A 21,365-nucleotide genomic window follows, 5' to 3' on the forward strand; every position below is an offset into this window, starting at 1 on the left:
GGCCGTGAGACTGTTTGTCCTAATTTACAGCTAGGCTGGTACAGGGAGAATGCTGATAAGAGTGAAGGGGGAAGCCAGAGGCCCAGAAGACCAAACATGCACACCACCTTAATTGAGAGAAGATAAACAACACCTGGCCCCATCATGGGAATTGGGGGTGGGGAGTGGTGTTACGCCTCTTTGGTTTACAGCTACGAAGGAGGAGGTCCAAGGAATGTAGAAAAGATGGAGGAGAGGAGGTGTTACAGAGCTTCTCTTGGCTTATGCCAAACTGGTAGGAATTCCTGATGGATTGAGAAATGTTTACAGAATGTAGAATGGGGAGGGGTGGGAATAGCCCACCATAGCTTAGAGATATAGTGTTTCGTATTCCAATAAGAAACAACAGCTTTATTTAACTATTGTAATCTTTGGACATGTTATTATGATACTGCTTTTGCAAAAATATTGCTTCTATTAATCTTTATTTTCTTAATAAAAATAATTATAAAAACTCATTGAGGACTGGTGTGAAGGACAGGAGGCTAGTGAGCCGTCCTCAACAAAGAATGTACAGGAGGAGGCGTGGGGATGCGCAGAGGGTGTGCTAATAGAAATAGAAGAGGAAGGAGTGAAGGAAAGCGGTAGAAGTGTGCTTGGTGGAGGACGAGAAGGAGGACCAAGGGGAGGAGCAAGATCTGATAGTGTGGGAAGAGGTTATAAGAGTGAGGCGACGCGCAGGAATTTAGAGATCTGGAAACAGACAAGACAGAGAAAAGCACCAAAGATAGCGCGGTACAAACAGAAAGGAATGATGAGACACCTGACAAGGTCTGTGACTTATTGAAGGATTTCCCCAAACTTGAGACAGGAGGATTACTCCCAGATCCAAGCTTGCCTAGAAGAGAAGGGAAGGGTGTAAGACCACTACAATGGACAGTGGTGGTTTCCCCCGCAACCAGGGTGGTGGGGAGGAAAGTGATCTGTCCCAGTCCCTCTTACAACAATCCACCAGTTGAAGGGGATTGGGTGAGACATCCTTGGTGTGGGACAGTATGTGCAGTAAGGAGCACCCCTTTGAGGGTGACAACCGACCGCGAGCGCTTTCGTCCAGCCTCAGTGTAAGGAGTGACATATTTACGTCAGGAGCCAAGATCTTAAGTTACAAGACGATTCCATAATTGAGCTGTTTTGATCCGTTTAATTTGGTTAATGCAGAAGTTGATGTTAATAAAATTGAGCCAGTTGGACTTTCAAAATCATCTCCGCCTCTTATTTCCGCCAAAATGAGGGAACTGTCACCAATTTTTGAAGAACCTGATCACAACTGGTCTCTTGAACCAGCAAGGTTAGACTAAATCCAGAGGGGAGGAAAAGGTCAATAACTAGCTACCATGGAGAAGTCCTACCTGACTGAGTTGTGAGTTCTGAGGAATCACGAAGCCCATGTTTATGTACTTTTAAAGTACGATCTAAAGTGAAGTGTTCTTTAATGGTCCAGTCTGTCCACGGTACAAATGCTATGTTCTACTGAGGCTTGAGGACTTACCTCAGGACAAAGAGATAGCTTTGTGTCCAAAGTGGCTCCCTGTCCAAATGCCATATTCTCCTTAGGGAGATTTGGTCGTCACAACATGCACCCACAGGCTGCCTTTAAAATCCCAGCAAGTTAGAGAGAAGCCTCCCTGCATGTGTGAAACCCGCAGTACAGAAGGGAGGCAGCCTTCCCCTCTGGGGTTCCCCTGCCCTCCAAGGCTTCTCCTGGACTGAAGCTGCAATGAGCTACAAAGAGGGAACTGCAGCAACCAAGAGGCAGGGGTGGCAAGGTTAAACACATGTACACCCAGGTGCTTCTTCACTGCACATCCCCAGTACATTCCCCTCCCCTGTTAACCTTCCTCATTACGTATCACCTGTTGGTCTTGGCTCGAAGGCTCCCCCGTCAACCCACTATGCAGACTGGCTTGTTTTCGGGACCTCGAGAGGGCAGGTCTCTTTCAAAGCCACAACCCACAAAATATGTGGCAATTTACTGGACAGAGAGGAGGAAGAGAGAGCGGGAGAGATGTCAGGGGATGCATAAGAATGAGAAGGGGTTGCAGAGACAGGGGAGATAAAAAAAAGAGGGCGAGAAAGAAAAGGGCATCGGAAAAAGGAAGTGAGATGAGGGCTGCCTCTCTTTCTGGAAGAGAAATAACAGGACACTGGGGGAAAGAAAAATGACAGGGTAACACAGGTGAGAGGAAAAAGAACGAAAAGAAAGAGGGGAGTCATCCAGCTAACCACTAACTTGGGTCCTGCATACAATCCACAGAGAGAGCTCCTAGCAGCAACCACGGAGGGTACTTGTACTGTTACCCCGTGTTCCTCGCCTCAGGTTAGGGCCTCCCACTTACCTCACGATCAAGCAGGCCTTGTTCTTTCTCTGCCTCCATCACCATTGGAATTATCTGTTCTCTTTGTTGATTCAACCATCCGTCCTAGAGAGGACTGTACTCAGCAGTCCAGGCCTATTCTAGGATTCCATCATTTTAACTTATGACATGAGGAAGTTCCAACTTTTAAAATCCTTTGACAAAACCCAGAGCAAAATGACCGCCACCCAGTGTACCTTTAATCTGGCTGTTCAGCATCACCAGGGCATCAGCAACCCCTTCGCCTTCAGGACTGTTTAAAACCCGACCAGTGACTGAGAAGCCCATGACATGGAAGATAGGCTGGAAAAAAGCAGATAAAGGAACAATGCTGAATAGTCAGGATTCAATCCATCAATCTATGCCTTTTATTCTTCCTCTTCCAATCTCTTCCAATTTAGAAAGTAAACCTGCTTTCATTTCTTAAAAGATGTGTTTCAAAACATATCCAAACTAAATTCCTTCTCAGCTCGACCCAACAGCCAGTGTTCCTGTGAGTATCAAGGGATAAGGAGAGCCATGTATGCCACCTTGAGTTCATTGGAGGAACAGGAGAATAATAATGTAAATACTACCAAAAATAAGAAACAAAATAAGTCCAAAAGAGGGCTTACCTCAATTTTCAAACTGTCATGCTCTACTGTGAAATCCAATCTAGATGGAGCAACATCAAATGTAATCCTCTCTCCTCTGTAAAAGGGTACCTGAAAATTTAAAGCAGAAACTCTTTTGTAACTTATTCCTTAAAAATCATGTTTCACTAAATACAGTGGAAAGGAGCATAATTTGAGAAGCAGGACTAAGCATCATTTACAAGCCATTCCTAAATCCACAAAAGGGTGAAGCAGAACTTTTCACCCATAGTTAGATACATTTGCCTCAGTTCTGAAATTGCATACTATGGGCTACCTGTAAACCTGCCATTTTTAAACCTGTCAGACTTCCTTCTTGTAAAACTGTCCACAACATCAACAATTGGTAATACCCTCTGTCTAGCCTGTAACGGCATACAGAACAAAACACAATTTAGCATATTACAACACAATTTAAATGAACAGCAGTTCTCCAGTTCACAGAATGTTATCCTCCTTCTGGCTAAACAGCTTAAGATGATAGAGAGACTGAGGTGTCAGCAAAGCTGAGAACAAAACCATTATAACTCCATTATGGGTCTGGACTTCCAGCAGGATCACCCAATGATCAAAGCTGAGACACCAGACTAAGATGCATGGATCCTCTCTAGGACTGATGGTTGAGTCAACAAAGAGAACAGATCATTCCAATGGTGATGGAGGCAGAGAAATTTCCTGAATGGCAGCTACTGGGCACTGGCAATAGTGGAAAGTGTCACTAGTAGAGGACTTTTCACAGATGACAACAGTAACACTCAAGCTAACTTTTACTAGTACTTCACATAACATAGCAATAGTAAACCCTTCTTAATACCTGTATCTCAGAAACTCTATGATGGGACAATCAAAAATAAGGCTCACTAGGACCCTTGCGAAGCTCCCCCCACCCCCCACAGGGCCAGCGGGGGTGAAATCGTGACCTTCCAGGACCTTTTCTGAGACTTTCAAGCCTCACAAAAGGTCCTGGAAGCTGCCGTGGGGGTGGGGAGAGCGTCACAAGTGTCCTGGAAGGCTCACTGGGACCCTTGTGACGCTCCCCCCACCGCCCCACGGCGCCAGAGGGGGCAAAATAGCCACCTTCTGGGGCTCTTCTGTGGCTTGGGAAGCTTCAGAAGAGCCCCAGAAGGTGGTTATTTCGCCCCCTCTGGCCCCAGGGGGAGGCAGGGGGAGTCTCCAAAGGGTCCTGGAACATACCCTAGGACCCTTTGGAGATTCACCCTGCCCCCTCCGGAGGCTAGAGGGGGTGAAATTGCCACCTTCTGGGGCTCTTCTGAGGCTTGGGAAGCTTCAGAAGAGTCCCAGAAGGTGGCGATTTCACCTCTTCTGGCCCCTGGGGGGGGGGGCAGGGTGAGTCTCCAAAGGGTCCTGGAACACACCCTAGGGTCCTAGGGTGTGTTCCATAAGATGGACCTCTCCATAAGGCTCACCAAATTTTAGGAGAAGAAAACAGATTATTTTTTTTTCCTGTTTTCTTCTCCTAAAAATTTGGTGCGTCTTATGGAAAGGTGCCTCTTATAGAGCGAAAAATACGGTAATAGCATCCTTAGAGAGTAATTTGTCAATCTCTTGACGAGGAATAGAGGAAGCAGTTGTGTTTCTGAGGAAACCTGTGCAAGGTGTAAAAGAAAACTCAATCGCATAACCTGTAGCAATAATAGTGAGAACCCAGGAGTCGGAGGTGATAGTCCTCCAGATATGAAAAAATTGGGCTAGTGTAATCAAGCCAGGGAGTGGTGCTTGTGGCTGTACAATATTAAAGAGGCTGCTGGTTTTTTGGTCTTCTCAATGGGCCTGATTACGTGGCCTCTGTCTACCGGATTGCTGTCGGGGCTGACCTTGAAAGCCAGACTGTTGTGACTTGAACGGTTGAAATAAGGCCTGGAAGAAAAGGGTTGGCGCCAAGACGCACAAGACAGTGACTGTGAGGTATAAGATCTTGCAGTCTTTCGGTGTTTCAATAGCCTCTCCAGGGTCTCATCTGTTTTGGGATCAAAAAGGCCAAGACCGTCAAAGGGAAGAGCCTCGATTCTTGTCTTCACGTCCTTGGATATACTCACTGAACGCAGCCAAGCACGCTGGCGGATGGCAATCGATGTGGCCACCTGCCTAGAGGCCGCATCCACCACATGCCTAGCTGCAATTCTTTCTTGGCGAGCCAAAGACATGGCCTCCTGATGGTGAGCCAGACAAGTATTTTGATATCCTCGGGGGCAGCATGCAGGACTGGCAGGACTGCATTCCAAAGGTGCTGGTGATAGGCACCCATGGCTGCTAGGTAATTGGCTACCCGAAGGACGAAGGTATACCGCCTTCTCCCCAAGGTGTTCATCTTCCGGCCTTCCCTGTCAGTAGGCGCAGATGTGGACCTACTGTGGGTTCACGACTGTGTAGCATACACCACCAAAGAGTCAGGTAATGGATGCTTTGAGAGGAACTCTGTGCCAGCGCCGTGTATTTTGTAGAGATTCTTCACTCTTTGAGGAATTTGTTGGGACATAGAGGGCTTCTCCCAAGATTCCTTAACCAAGCTTAGCAAGGATAGAATAAAAGCTAAGTGGAGTGGAGGTAATTGATCTTTAGTGATGTCCTCAAACACTTTATCAAGTTGCTCAGGCTGTGGTTGAACTCCAGCAAAGTCAAGGACATCAGCAATCTGCTTTATCAGTTGAGTGTAGGATGTGTAATCCTCCAATGGAGAGGGAGGGTGGCTTCCAACCACATCCAAAGCTGGAGTGGGAAGATCAAGTGGCAAATTGTCCCTAATTTCACCCTTGTCTGCGGAAGAATCTGAATCAATGTTGACATCTCGGTCTGGGGAGCGAGCGGGTGTTCGGGCTCGAGGATAGTCAAACTCAGACTCCGAGCGTGCTAGGATGTCGAGAAAATCCTCCTCACAAGGCTGCAGGGAAATAGTGGGAGAGGAAGGCAGACGAGATGTTCGGTTGTCGAACCTGAAGGAAATCTCCCTAGCGGGCAAGGCCAATGGCTGCTCCGTCCCTCAAGGTCGAGTAAGCTGTTCCTGGGCTGCAGAATGATCATCCGGTCAGCGGAAAAAGTCCTGAGGATAAGGCGGGTAGCAAGGTGGAAACAGCTTGAAAAAGGGCAGCCATTGGTGAGGTCCATAATACGTGGCCGGGTCAAAAGTCATCGGAAATCCAGAGCCTTCGAAACCGTAGCCTCTAGGCCTGTAATAGCTGTGTAGATCATCCCAGGAGGGATAATGGTAGTCCTGGTAAGCAGCGGGATCTCCTCTCAGTGAACAGGATTGAGCTTGATCAGACTCGAGGTCAAGATGTCTTTTTTTTTTCTTTTGCAGCGGTGCAGAAGCCAGTTCCGGAGAAGCAGGAGGAAGCCCTGGAGTCTCCGACTGTAGCACCACCGAGCCCTGAGGAGACCGAGGTGAGAGGCTTAAACAGGGGGAGATAAGTAATTCTGACCCCTAGGGAGGCATTTGCTCATCTCCCAAAAGCCCAAGCTCCGCCATTTGTTGGCGGGTATGGATTGTCAACCCAGGCGGCAAAAGCAGGGCTTGCAGTAAAGCCGACACAGAAGAGGTTTTCTTCTTTTTCAATGTCGAGCTTGAGGGAGGTTTCGAGGTTGAAACGGAAGCTGTCGACCTTCAGCCCGAAGATGTCAACTTCATGGTCTTTTAATGGTAGGGGGAGAACGCCCCGTAACTGAAGAAGTTTCGGAAGGAGGAGCCCGTGGCGGGTCCATCTCCAACTGGGAAGGGCTGAGAGATTTTTGCCACAAGTGAGAGCGAAGTCTCTCAAGCCTTGGCTTCAGAGCAGGCTTGGTAAACACATTACAAAAGCCGCACGAGGCACGCTGGTGCTCCTCGGCAAGACAAAGAAGACACTTTAAGTGTCCGTCAGTCATGTTGCAGGCCAAACAACGTTTGAACGGGCCCAACGAGGCCATAAACTTTTCAATCAGTTTTACGCTTGCAGAAATAAACTCACCAGTCCGTGGGAAAGTGAAACAAGCCAAGGTCAACACTGAGAGGTCCAATAAAAAGTTGATAAAGAAAGAAAAACACTAAGCTCCGGTTGAGGTTGCTGCAAACACGGCGGCAGGAAACGAAACTGAGGCACCGCCGGGGGCAGGGATATAGCCTAAGTGGGAGGTCCCGGCACCAAGTGCTTAAATCTATAGAACAGGCTTGTCCAACTCGCGGCCCAAGGTCAGCTTGTAATGTGGCCCAGTGCAATTTTTTATTTTTAAAGAAATTCCAAAGTTTCAAGTTACACTGCCGGCACTTGCGGCTGGAATGTGGCCGGGGCATGTCACAACAGTAGAGGGGGAGAGAGGGAAGGAAGGAAGGAGTGGGAGGGGACAGGGGGGCTGCGTGACTGCATTGCACCATCCCCGTCAATAGGTGGACCCCCTCCCAGCCCCATAAAGCCGCCGGAGTCGAAGCTGGCAGCCTCTGCTGTCTGAGATTGCAGCTGCTGGTAAGCGCGCTTGGAGGGGGGCTGTGGAGGACGGCTAGGGCTGCCTCCCCATGTGGCCCAAACCAAATGTATGTGCGGCCCATGTGACGAACACGGGTTCGAAAACACGCGTGTACGCTTGGACAGAGAGCAATCAGGAGTTTGCACATGCTAAAATGAGCTGAAGAGTCCAAATTCAGCCAGCCATGCTACAACACTCCTTCTCACAAGTCTGCCCACATAAGAACACCCTGGTACTCTCAGATATTATTGTGAAAAGGTCAAGTGGGCTTTGTAGTCCTTAGACTTAACTTGCACCACTGACAGGACTCTAAGTAAGCTAGGCCGAGGCAGCACTCTCAGATGACCCTATGGCAAGTGTACTGTTCAGGAAACCAAATGAGTTTTATAATCTTTATTTTATTAAAGAAAAAGCATGTTACTAAGCCAAATTAAACCAAAACAAATAATCTAGCATTGTGCTGTTTAGTTACACAGATGTAGTGAGGCAAAGAAAACATGAAAAATATAAAAGTATTCAAAAACCCAAAAAGCCATTAAGATGAATAAAAACAATTCCAGTCCAGGAAATCATTAGTAAACAAAATAATCCAAGTTGGTTATAAAAAGGCTATAGTCCTCAGTGATACTATAGAATAAAAATCCCTAAACAAAAGTAAAAATCCATTATATGTCCCATAGTCCTTAGAAAAGAAAAATCCAGTAAATATACCATAGTCCTTACTAAATTACAAGAGCATAGTCCATATGGAGTATTCCAAGAAAAGAAGTCCATAAAGAATATTCCATAGGTAACAGTCCATAGCAAATAGTCCATGCATAGTCCTTAGGTAAAATCCCATAAGTCCAAAAGTAATCCAGCAAAGTAATTTTCATCTTCTAATGTGGTCCAGGGAAGGTGAAAGGTTGGACACCCCTGCTATAGGTTCCGAAACTCCTCTGCTCAGGCGCAGATAAATCCATTAGTGTGCATTCACAGAGACCACAAAGGAGAAGACCTTCTTACAGCAGCCACTTAGCCTTGGATTTCTTGCTTTCATAATTTAAATGCTAATTCACAATATCCTAACAGTTTATTTTATTTATTTATGTATTTATGTATTTATTTATTTATTTGTGTATTTATGTATTTATGTATGTATGTATGTATGTATGTATGTATTTATTTATTTATTTATTTATTTATTTATTTATTTATTTATTTATTTATTTATTTATACCCCGCCTGTCTAGTCATTTCGACCACTCTAGGCTGCTTAATGCCTTGGTGCCAAATTGGCTGGCTTACTTTTGCTTTGCTTTACTTTAACTCCTGTTCTTCAATGCTTGCCAACCAGCCAGATAACACTTGAGAGCAGATGACCAACAAGATTCACTCTTTACTCACCACAGTGTACTTTCCACTCGGCAAAGACAGGAAAGTGAAAGACCCATCTTCTTTGGAGATGACATTGCAGAGATAGACAAGAGAATTGTCCCTTGCAGAAAAACCCTCCACAGGTGAGGTGTTGCAGCCCAAAATGTCCTGGACAAAGGAAGACAGGCAATCATCACTACTCGTATATCCTGACTCAAATAATCCTGCTGAGCACTGACCACAGAATTGGGGTTCCACTGTGGAAGTGGCTCAATCCATGCAAATCAAAGCAAGGAAGGAGCATCCCACCCCACTTAAACAAGAGGTATGGCATTTTTCTCCCTTTCAAGGTCCACTTTTGGGAATTAAAAGTCTCACCAGTCATTATGGCCACTGGCCACGTTGGCTGGGGATGCCAGAAGTTGTCATCTCAAGCAATAACTTTACCAGCATTTGGCTTAATCTGGGTTTAGATCCGTTATGACCAGTGCTGGGATCAGCAGCAAACTTACATGAGAATTCCATTTATCACTATTTACTAATAGATCTGTTAGACTGGTGTAGTGATTGCAGAGTATTGCAGTAGAATTTGTGAGAGTCTTGACTAAGCAACAAAGCTCACTAAGTGACCCTGTGTCAGTCACTCTTGGCCAGTCTGGCCCACTTCAGAGGACTGTGGCAAAGATGAAAAGGTAAGAGGGGAGCCAGTGACACCAGCCAGAACACGTTAGGAGGAAGGCTGGGTTACAACCCGAACTAATAAGCGTAGATCCTTATCCTAAGTAGCCCAAGTCATTTAAAGGAAAGGATTGATCAATGACCACTCCAAGAGAACTCCAAGCTTTGTAGATGTACAAATAACCAGGAGGGGGGCAGAACAAGGTAGTCCCCGAAACAGTCCAATGAGAAGTGAGCATGCTCGGTTAGCACAGAATGCTGACTAGGGGATGAGGGGAGCAAAATGGAATGCCTGGCTAGGAACTGGAACAAAACCAGTCTACCCTGCAACTTTTTCTGACAGGTCTCTCTTGAGACCTGTAATGGGCAGGACTAGTGATGGGATACAAATATGAGTATCAGCACCACAGCTGCCTGGGGAAACCAGGCTCTCTCCCCAGAATCGGCCGGTCCACTTAGCTCTTGCCACGCGCAGCCATCATCATTCGTGTTGCGCCTATTACGGAAGTAGCCCAGCTGTGGCTTCCCCACACAGCCAACCACTCCAGCAAGAAGACGGGATGACGCGTCGCCCCACTCAGCGGCTGAACAGTCGGCTGTGCAAGGAAGGCAGGGAAGCCAGAGCTGGGCTATGGGCCGTGGATTGGGGTTTGGGGACCCCTGCTCTATGGAATTCAAAGCACACTTTCTCTCCCTGATGTGTGCCTTGCAGGGAGACTTTTACAGAAGAAAGCATTTAGCAATGGCATTCTCCCATCTGCACTCTGAAATAGTATAGCCTTGACTCTACCACTCTCTCCGTCTGTTGTCATATTCCCCAAACTTCACTTAAACATGCTTGATAACAAAACTTATCATTTAATTTCAAGTGTTACAAAACCACCAGATCTTTTCCAATGGAGAAAAAGCAAACCTCCTTGGTCACTGAAGGGGAGAAAAGGAGGAACATAACGCCTTTCATGGGCTCTCCATCGCTTCGAACAGACCCTGACACGTTGTAACCTGCCACAATCAGAGGACCAGAGGCATAAGCATTGGAGGTGGTCACCCGCACAGTTGTCTTGGCCTGAAATGCAGAAACAGGCAAAGATATAAAATACCAAGACTGTGTGATGTGTTGAAGATTAAATAAAATAAAGGGACTCAGATCACTCTTGCTGTGGATTGAAAGAAGGCATTAGAAAGATGCAAGCAGGCTAGCAGTGCTCTCATGCAATAATATTCTTATGACTATAAATTACTGATGTTACTTAAATAAATAATTATTATTTATTTAAGTAATTCATTTACTACGAATAAATGATGTCATTTATTTGTCATCTATAATTTGTCAAATAAATTATACAGTGGTGCCTCACACAACGATGTTAATTGGTTCCAAAAAAATCAACGTTGTGTGAAACATCGTTCTGTGAAACACCATTTCCCATAGGAATGCATTGAAAACCGGTTAATCCGTTCCAATTGGAACAGATTGCCATCGCTGAGTGAAAATCCCCATAGGAAACATCGCTGTGTGAAACAATGTTTCCTTCATTGGAATGTATTGAAGCCGACTCAATACATTTCAATGGCTTTGCGAAGTCCTTTTTCGCTCCTGTAAAAGTGTCTTACAATGTTTGGAAGCCGTTTTAAATTATTGCAATGGTTATGACCATTTCAAGTTACGACCAGCTCTGGCCACAAAATTTTGCTTCTACTTGTGACCGGAGCTTCCACTTACAAAGAGAAAAAGGCAGGGGGAAAAGGCGGGAAATTCAAATTGTTAGCTGTAGGTAGCAAAAGAGCCTGCTTCTTTGTAGCTCTTTCGCCCCAACAGTTAGAGAGTGTGCGTCATCGTCAGAGGCTTCGGACTGCCTCCTTCTGCTTCTGAGAGCGTATGTGTGTGTTTGCAGGGAGGCTTCTGGCTGCCTTGTAAGGTAAGGTGCTGTTTTCTGCTTTTTAAAAACTGTTATGGGTGTTTTTGCAGCGTGGTTTTGAGCTAGAGGGGGTTATGTTTCTGTGGTGTGATGGGTCTTGGGGGGGTGGGTTTGTTTGTTTTTTGGTTTTCCCCCCATTTCTGATGGGTCTTGGGGATTTAGTGCTTTTTGGGTGGTTCCCCATTTCCGATGAGTCTTGGAGACTTTTTTGGCTCCCCCCATTTCTGATGGGTTTTGGGAGGTTTGGTTGCTTTTTGGGTTTTGTCCCTATTTCCAATGGGTCCTGCATGCTTCCCTTGCTTTTTCCTTTGTTTTCTTTGCATTTCCGACCTGCCCCCTTTGTTTTCTGTGCATTTCCAATCTGCTCCGTTTGTTTTCTGTGCATTTCCAATGGGTCTTGCATGCCTGATTGCTTTTCTTTCTCCCCCCCCCCTTTGGCTGGAAGGGATTAATCGCGTTTCCAATTAGTCTTGCAGTGATTTTTTGGTGTGATTTTTTTTCCTTTGGCCAGAATGGATTAATTGCATTTCAATGCATTCCTATGGGAAATGGTGCTTCAACATACAACCATTTCGAGTTACGTCCATCTTCTGGAACGGATTATGATCGTAAGTGGAGGCACCACTGTATTTATTTTTCTGGCTTTTACCTCTGATCTAGATTTGATCAATCTACACTGGGCAGCTTACATTCCAAATATAAAACAAAATTTAAAAGAAACCGTACCAGACAACATAAAGATAAGCCAAGACTCTGCTCAAAACTCGAGCTCCATCCCAGGATCAGGTAGCCAACTTAAGGTTGACTAAGCCTTCCATTTTTCTGAGGTCTATGGAGTATCTAAATTACTGGGGGGGAGGGTGTTAGGGATGACAATGTGTAACCTGCATAACTAAACTGTAAACCACTCACAGAGAACTTTAAGCACTATAGGATGATATATAAGATACACACTTTGCTTTGCTTCTTCTCCCTAGAGGCACAGTGGGTAGGTGAACCCCCTACCTCTGGCTCTACAGCCAAATACCTAATTTTTATGGGGAGAGTAGACTTTATACGTTTGTTTTCTTTTTATATGTTTTATATGGTTTTAATAATATTTTGTAAGCCACCCAGAGTAGTGGCATGTTCACTAAATGGGTGGGGTATAACTCTAAATAAATAAATAAAAATTAAATAAACAATTAATTCACTTAGCTATACAGCCAGCTTGCAGGACACCAATCTACAGAAAGCTTGCACAACACTGTTCAAAATTACAACCTATTAGAGCACTGTTGACAGTCAGTGGCCACTGAAGCACGATAACAGTTTAAGTATTTTCTCTGTTGCTACTGCAGCAATTATTCTAAATGCAAAATGTTATTGACCAGCATCCTGTTCAATGTGGAGAACTGCAGAAGTTGTCACAGTGGTGCAACAGGACATGGAACCACACACAACTAGTACATCATCCAACCGCCACAGAAACCTCCACAGGTGGGAGTTACATACATGTTAATATTGAACAGGAAACTGCCCAATGACAATTCAAGCATTTCCTTGTACTTGGGGGTGAGAGAAGCAGCCTTTCATCAAATCATAGAATCACTGAGTTGGAAGGGGACTAATAAGGCCATCAAGTCCAACCTCCTGCTCAATGCAAGAATCCAAATCAAAGCCTATCTGACAGATGGTTGTCCAGTTTTCTCGTTGGAACACTAATCACCTCCTGAGGTAATTGGTTCCACTGTCATACTGCTCTAATTCATACTGCTCTAACAGTTTAGACATTTTTCCTGATATTCAGCCTAAATCTGGCTTCCTATAACTTGAGCCCATCATTATGTGTCCTGCACTCTGGGATGATTGAAAACAGATCCTGCTGCTCCTCTGTATGACGAACTTTCAAGTATTTGAAAAGTGCTATCATATCTTCCCTCAATTTTCTTTTCTCAAGCCTAAACATGCCCAATCCTTTCAGTCTTTCCTCAGAGGGCTTGGTTTCCAGTCCCCCGATCATCCTTGTTGCCCTCCTCTGAACTTGTTCCAGTTTGTTGGCATCGTTCTTCATGTCTAGTGTCCAGAACTAAATATAGTACCGAAGAAAAGGTCTAACTAGTGTCAAATAAAGGGCAACTAGTACCTCACGAGATTTGGAAATTATAATTCTGTTACCGAAGCCTAAAATGGTGTTTGCCTTTTTTGCAGTCACATTGCACTATTGGTTCATATTCAGCATATTGTAACAGTGCTTACCTCTTCCAGAATCCAAGTAGAATGAGAAGCAAAGATTTCATATTCTCCAGGAAGCACTTTAAAAAAAGCATACCTAAAGGATGAGAATGATAAGAATGACTTAGAAACAGAATGACGCTTGATAAGCATTTCTGTCATCTTTCTAAATGGACCATCCCGGATCTGTACTGTTGCTGTTGTACAGCAACACCCCTCCTTCTCATCTAGTATGGCCATTTTAGTCTGAAATGGCTGCTCCAAGCAAAACAAAAAAACAACAGCTCAGCAGCAGAAAGAATTCATGCTCGGTTTGGATCAGGAAAAGTAAAATTGTTTCACATGGTGTGGCTACATAAAGATTTAGGGAGTCAGTTTTGATATTGATGAGGTTCAGACAACAGTTCAAGGTTTTTAAAACTGTGGTTTACCAAGCTATGAATCAGCTTTAGAACAGGGCACTCTTTCTCTCCAACTTTCACTCCCTCCTGTTCACATCTTGGCTTGTTTTCCTGGTTTATTAAGCCAACAATAACCAACAAATCCCCAGTTCAGATGTTAATGGAGAACTCTGGTTTAACACAAGCAGCCACAACCATGAATCAGTAGTAGAAAGGGACTGAAGGGTAAGAAAAGCAGAGAAGAAGAGTTTGGGAAACTCCCCTTTTCAATCCAGCTGAAATCACAACTCTCTTAAGTGGAAGCTTTTATTTCACAGAACAGAAGCAGCTGCTTCATAACATGCCATATTACTTGTGCATCTAGCCTGCTTTGACTGACAGCAGCCGTCCCAAGATTTCAGGCACAGAAGAGTCCTTCCATCAGCTGCTGGTCTTGGCATGCCAGAGGCAGATCCTAGAATCTTCTGCACACTAACTCTGCCACTGAGCTACTGTTCCATCTCCTCCATTTTCATCCATCTCAGTCACTCTGAGCAAGATGAGAAGAAGCTGGGAGAAGCAAAGCCCATGGTCCAAATGTTAAATGCCCAAAAGCTACACCAAATCCAGTTCTCTACTTGAGCCTGTCCATTGTTATGGGCTTCTCAAGGAAAGACCCTCTTCCTGGCTTGGGTTCATCTTGGTGGCCTTTAAGGCAAATACAATCTAGACATGAAAGGGATTTTAAAATGTATGATTTTTATAAAGAACATATAATACTTGATCAAATAATGTTGACATCAGATGATTATTTAAGAAAATACAGTGGTGCCTCGCAGAGCGAGGTTAATCCGTTCTGGATTAACCTTCGCTATAGCGAAACATCGCTGAACGGGACAAAAAAAGCCATTGGAACGCATTAAACATCGTTTAATGCGTTCCAAATTGGCCCAAAACTCACCGTTCAGCGATGCTCCCGGGGTCCGGCAGCCATTTTCGCGCCCTCGGTAAGCGAGGGGAGGGCGCGAAAACGCATGCGGCCATTTCGGGCGTCCAGCAACAGCCGATCGCCCGAGGGCAAGAGGAGGAGGAGGAAGAGGGAAAGGGAGGCGGACGCACGAGCGCGCGCCACTTCCTTTCCTCCATCTGCCTGCCGGCCTGCCTACGTTCCTCCCCAGCGGCGGCAGAAGAGGGAGGAGGAGGAAGAGGGAAAGTGTGGGGGGAGGAGGACGAAGAAGGGAGGCGGACGCACGAGCGCGTGCCACTTCCTTTCCTCCATCTGCCTGCCGGCCTGCCTACGTTCCTCCCCAGCGGCGGCAGAAGAGGGAGGAGGAGGAAGAGGGAAAGTGTGGGGGGAGGAGGACGAAGAAGGGAGGCGGACGCACGAGCGCGCGCCACTTCCCTCCCTCCGCCTGCCTGTCTCGCCGCCTGCTTTTCTCCCCGGTCAGCACGGCCCCGCATCACTCTCTCGGCGGCGGCGGCTCCTTCCAACGGGCCCCCCCACATGGAAGATCGGTAAGCGAGTTTTGCCCATTGGGGCCGACTCTATGCCTCCGCATTAGCGATCCCAGAAAAGGGGTCGCTATGCGGATTCGTCGTTATACGGTGCGCTCGTAATACGAGGCACCACTGTATATACATTTCTTTTAGATTGGAAAATGGAAGATGAACAGGTGAAAGAAACAATGGTTCAACGGGCAAAAAACTTTGGCTATAACACTGAATTAGAGAATGGCAAAAGATGTGGAATAGAAACTATAAAATGACAACGGCGACATCTTATAAAGAGAGCTTATATAAAATGGTTTTTAGATGACACCTACCACCTGCTAGATTAGCTAAAATGTTTTCTAATATGTCTAATAAATGTTGGAAATGTGATAAAAAAGCAGGTACTTATTATCATGTATAGTGGACTTGCGATAAAGTTTAAAACTTTTGGATTAAAATACATACATGGCTTGTTAAAATGTTAAAAAAATATATAGACTTTAAGCCAGAACTGTTTCTATTAGGTATAATATCAGAAAATTTTGATAAACAAAATGTTTATTTAACATTGCATATTTTGACAGCAGCTAAGATTGTACTGGAACAACACTGGAAAATGAAGGAATACCTACAGATGAAGAAATAATTAAGAAGATTTTGGACTGTGCGGAAATGGTCAGACTTACATTGAAAATTAAAGAGGAGGAAGACTCAGAATATTTTCAAACATGGAATCTATTCTATCAATGGTTAGAAACGTGGTGTAGAGATTAGGCACTAATTTGTATCAACAAATGAGTAAAAGCTGAACCCATGTATCATGATGTTTAATACATGGATTGATTTTATTAATAAAAAAATTAAAATTAAAGAAAAGACCCTCTTCTTCCCCAAGGCATATCACACTAATACTTTATACAGGGCCTTCTTCATGGCTGCTCCGTGACTCTGGAAACTCTGGAAAAGAAGTTAGCTCTGCTCCCTTTCTGTTCTCCTTCCGCCAACAGACAAAGATATTTCTATTCAGGCAATACATTGGCATGTAAATCCCTCTCTTGTTGAATGAAATCTAACTGGTTTGGTGCCGACTATGTCTGTTTTATTCAACTGCATTTTTAGTTTATTTTTAAATTAAGCAACAGTATGTGACATTAAATAGTATTTTTAAGAATAGGTTTGAACAGAGATTTTGTTTTCATTTTGTAGTCTATTATTCTTAGCCCCCTTGAGCTTTTTGTGGTCAAATAGCAGGATGTACATTTTAAAAGGAACCAATGAACTCAGCAACAACTCCAAAGCTTATTAGATAGTTTCGAGATTGCTGCCCACCTGAAAACAAATGCAAACTCACTTTCCTCCAGATTGAGTGATTGTAGCCTGCATATTCACTCCTGAACCAGGATTCCTCAGTGCAACAAGAACTCCAGCAGGGCCCAGTGTTTGACCTTTGCTGAGAACCTGCAGAAAATTAAGGTCATGGTATTTCAGCTTCCAGGGAAACAGTGTGGCAGCCACTTTCTCTTCATTTTTTTTAAAAAAACGTTTCAGCATTTCTATGCCAACTTTGGAGCCCAAGCCTTCCTTGGATGCATTCGATACAAATTTAAACTTACAGACAAAATCAAATTAATCAAAATTAGAAAACTAACATTTTGTGATTTAGCACAACATGATCAGTAGAAAAATCCAGCAAAATTTAAAACTGATTGACATTAATATAAAAAAGCAAAAGAAATAGAGGAAAAGAGGGAGAGAGGAATCCCACACAGAACGTTCAGCCAGAATGGGGCAAAACGAAAAGGCTTTCAATAACTTTTTAAAAAAACGGTAAGAAAATGCCAAGCCTGTATACAGTGGTGCAAACCAGCCAGAGCTCACAAGGGTAAAAGCCCCAGGATTCCCCAAATGATAGGGGCTATGAATCACTTGCCCCCAGTCCCAGCTTCTCTGTTCTCGCTGAGCTTAGCTACTGCCCTAATGGGAAGAAATGGATTCATCCAGGAACAAAACATAGTTACTTGTTAAATGAGACATGGTTTAGTCCTAAATTGGCAATTAGGAGCCATTATCTTTACAGAACACTGGTTTCTTCAATTGTTGATAAGACCAATCTAGCAAACTCCATTTTGGGTTCTCCTTATGGGGTTGGGCTGACTACAGAGACTGTCAAGATAGGTGTCTGCAGTTCCAAATTTACCATTACATTGCTGCAGATATCCCAAGAGGATGAGGCCACCAACAAAAGGTTCTTGTTTCCAGTCCTTGACTCTCAAATTAATCTTAGGTCTAGACAGGTACTTAAAAGGCTAACAACAGACTGTATCAGGGAAGAAGCCTCACCTTCCCATTTACAGAGAATCCTGTAAAGACAAAGTTGATATCACCTCCTTTGGTGCAAATGTCATTGATGCCATCCACATGGATGTCCACACTTGTTGGCTCTGGGAGCAAAAAAACAATATGAAAATTAAACAATTTCTTAATAGGACATGTAGATTTCTGACAGATTCACGATAATAACAAGTTTAGGATCCTTATCTTGTGGACCACTTGAAATGCTACATGAAGCAGGTCTGCTCAGAATCGAGAACCACTGAGTGCAATATAACTTAATGTCAGGCAACCAAGCTAAGATTTGTCACCATAATGGCTTTGCTACAGAAATAAATATTATATGCCGTCAGGTCAGAACTGAAAGTGGCCCTAATAGGGCTTTCAATGTAAGCGAGATATTTGAGCAGTGGCTTTACCTGTCCCACCATTACCTGTGAGTCTCCACACCTGAGCAGGGATTCGAATCCCACCTCCTGACTCCTAGTTCATCATTTTATCCACTACACTCCACGAGGTGTCTACATAAGTAAACACCAATCAGGAAATAGTATAATCACGCTCAAAAGTGAACCCCAATGAGTTCGATAGTTGTTGTTCCTAAATAATACAGCAGGATTAGGGAAGACTTGACAGACCACAACTCCCATCAGATCTAACCGTGACGGCAAAAGGAGCTGCTGCAAGGAGCTGCGGGTCAGCATCTGGAGCACCACATATTTCCCAGGGCATAGAAGATTGTAGCCTTCATTTAAAAAACCAACAACACACAATTCTCACCTGGTTTACAACAGAATGTTACACCCGTCTTCTCAGAAGCAAGTCCTACTGACTTATTCCAAAGAAAATCAATACAAACTTGCTGTTTCAGTTCAATTAATTGTATGTTCTAATCTGATAACCTCTTAAATTTCTTAAGTTTTGTAGGTGGATACAACAGGTTTTCTTCAGGAGGGAACATATGTTTTTTTTACATGTATGAATTTGCTTTTATGACTTGGCTTCAGAGGCCCTACACCAAGGATGGGCAAAGTACAATACTCCGGTTGTTGCTGGATCTCACTTCTTGTAAACCCATAATGGTACAGTGGACCCTCGACTTACAGACGGCTCAACTTACAGACTTTTCAAGTGACAGACTTCTCTGGTCGCAAAATTTAGATTCGACTTGCAGCTGGAGAATCGACTTACAGACCAGAAAAAAACCAAAATGGAACAAAAATAGAATAAAAACTGCTGGTTATGGGATTAATCGGTTTTCAATGCATTTTAGGTCAATGGACATTCGACCTACAGATTTTTCAACTTGCAGCCACCGTTCCAATACGGATTAATTCTGTAAGTAGAGGGTCCACTGTATGTAATGCTGGGAATTGCATTCCAACAAGATCTGGAAGTCTTTATATTCTCCAGGCTTATTCTATATAATTCATGTATCTCACTAATGCTCTGTCACCCTTTGATGAACTGCTGGGAAAGGAGCTGCAGAATTCTCCAAGACCTACATGACTATCTGTCTTTATGCTTAAAAGCATCCAATCAGATTCAAAAGAGGTAGCCGTATTAGACTGTGCTAGCGTATCAGGCAAAACCAAAAGAAAAAAATATAAAGAAGATAAAAACATTGTGACACCTTAAAGACTAACTGCTATATTTTAATAAAAGCTTTTATGGACAGGTTCTTGTGTACGAGGAAGTAGCCTTGTCCACAAAAGCTCATATTAAAATATAGCAGTTAGTGTTTTTTTGGTGCAACAGAGTTTTTATATTCTTTATTTTTTTCCTTTTGGTTTTGTCTGATACAATAAGATTCACTGATGTTTAAGTGAACATTTCCACAGGGGTGCTCTAGTGTTAGCTGCTTTGAGGTGCCAGAAGAGCCTGATGGCACAGTGGTTAAACTGCAGTACTGCAGCCCAAACTCTGCTCACAACCTGGGTTCAATTCTAGATAGCCGGCTCAAGGCTGACTCAGCCCTCCATCCCCCCAAAGTTGGTAAATTGAGTATCCAGCTTACTGGAGGGCCAATGTAGTCTGCATACTTAAATTGCAAACAACCCAGAGAGTGTTTTAAGTGCTATGGGGTGGTATATAAGCAGCACACTTTGCTTTTTTGCCCATCTCAGAATTTCACTAGAGGAGGAAGAAGAAAGAGAAGCAGAGAAGGTTAGGGCTAAGGTCACCCTCACGCTCATGAGCATGATTAGTGTTGCAGGCAACCTAGCCCACCATCCTTGGAGAAGAGCGTGACTGTGAAATTTAAGAACTCCTGATCTAAAAGAAGTACATACCAAAACTCCACCCTAGGGGAGGCTCAATTTTAAGGACAAAATCCCCCTAAAAAGAAAAAAAAACAGCCATTAATATTTATTACAACTGTAACAAAGTCCAACAGTTTTCTTTGCTAAAATAACTTCCTTTTTCACATTTACAATACATTCTGCAAATTTCAAAACTTTCTGATTTTTTACTTTTAAAAAATATATATTTCATTTAGTTTTTAGTCTTCATTTGCCATTCAAAAGCTTAAAATACAGATTCCTCAAACAGAAGAATACACATTTGGTCTAAATCAAAAAGCTACAGTTGATGTTTTACCCCCATAGTTATTAGGTTTTTGAAGGGGGCATAAATGAGTCTGTGTCTTGAGTGGGGATGCATAGAGGAATGCTTACCTCTACTCCAAATTCCCTTACTTTTTATCAAGGAAATTCAAACTACTGATCACCCTCTCCCTCACAATATATACCCTTCTTGTACCTTAACTTCCAGTCCAAATAAACATTATAGCATAATCCCACTACCCACACACTCACTATAAAGGGCAATACTAATCATGTGAAACAGCTGCAATGAAATACAGGGTTTGATAAATGAAACATCTACAGGCAGCTGATTTCTAGTGAAAACGTATTCACTGTTGCATAATCTTTGCTACTCCAATTCAATACAATGGAATCTGTAAAAGGGTCCTTGTGTTCAATGGACTGAGTCAGCAGTGGTTTATTCCCTTCAGACAAATAAAAACTGGAGTTCACCTCTTGTGTTTACATGGAGTAGATGTTAAGATACAAGAAGGATACCTCCATGAAGTCACATTTTGAGTATGAAAAATGACTGAGGCATGATCTTTATTTCTTTGCTTTCTACACTAGCCTTTTACTTTAAATCAAAGGGGTTTTTTTGTAAGGTTCCCTGCTTTCTGAAATGCAGGAACACAGACATCAACATCTGTATTTACAGAATTTAAAGTAAGAAGTTTTCAGAGTTGTCATAAATAAAACAATCAACAATCTACTATTCACTGTACAAGACACACCAGTTTTTCCCAATCAATTTGGGATATATTTCAAAGAAACCACATCCACTCACAAAGAAGAGGGAGCTATCGTTTAAGCCTTAAGACACAGGTGCTGCAGATTACACAGTGTTATCCATAGGTCATTATTATGTTGCTCACTTTCCCCTCAGGAAACACATTACAAGCTCAGATACTTTTCACTCAAGGCCAGTCCT

General features: G+C 43.6%; 1 protein-coding gene across 2 annotated transcripts in view; it reads right to left on the reverse strand.

Moving 5' to 3' along the window:
* The window catches only part of LOC110090498 (BOS complex subunit NOMO1), a 120,448-nt gene that overhangs the window by 76,145 nt on the left and 22,938 nt on the right, over positions 1-21,365 (reverse strand). The window contains exons 3-10 of one of the 2 annotated variants that reach the window (XM_072982716.2): positions 20,141-20,186; positions 17,859-17,959; positions 16,870-16,976; positions 13,672-13,744; positions 10,428-10,580; positions 8,867-9,004; positions 3,008-3,097; positions 2,591-2,696 (exon numbers count right to left, since the gene is read on the reverse strand). In XM_072982716.2, the coding sequence (XP_072838817.2) occupies positions 2,591-2,696; positions 3,008-3,097; positions 8,867-9,004; positions 10,428-10,580; positions 13,672-13,744; positions 16,870-16,976; positions 17,859-17,959; positions 20,141-20,186 (814 nt within the window). Of the gene's footprint in view, positions 1-2,590; positions 2,697-3,007; positions 3,098-8,866; positions 9,005-10,427; positions 10,581-13,671; positions 13,745-16,847; positions 16,977-17,858; positions 17,960-20,140; positions 20,187-21,365 lie in introns of both variants that reach the window. The other variant, XM_072982717.2, reaches the window with a different exon arrangement.

The sequence above is a fragment of the Pogona vitticeps genome, chromosome 13 (genome assembly GCF_051106095.1).
Source record: "Pogona vitticeps strain Pit_001003342236 chromosome 13, PviZW2.1, whole genome shotgun sequence".
In the NCBI taxonomy this organism is placed as follows: Eukaryota; Metazoa; Chordata; class Lepidosauria; order Squamata; family Agamidae; genus Pogona; species Pogona vitticeps.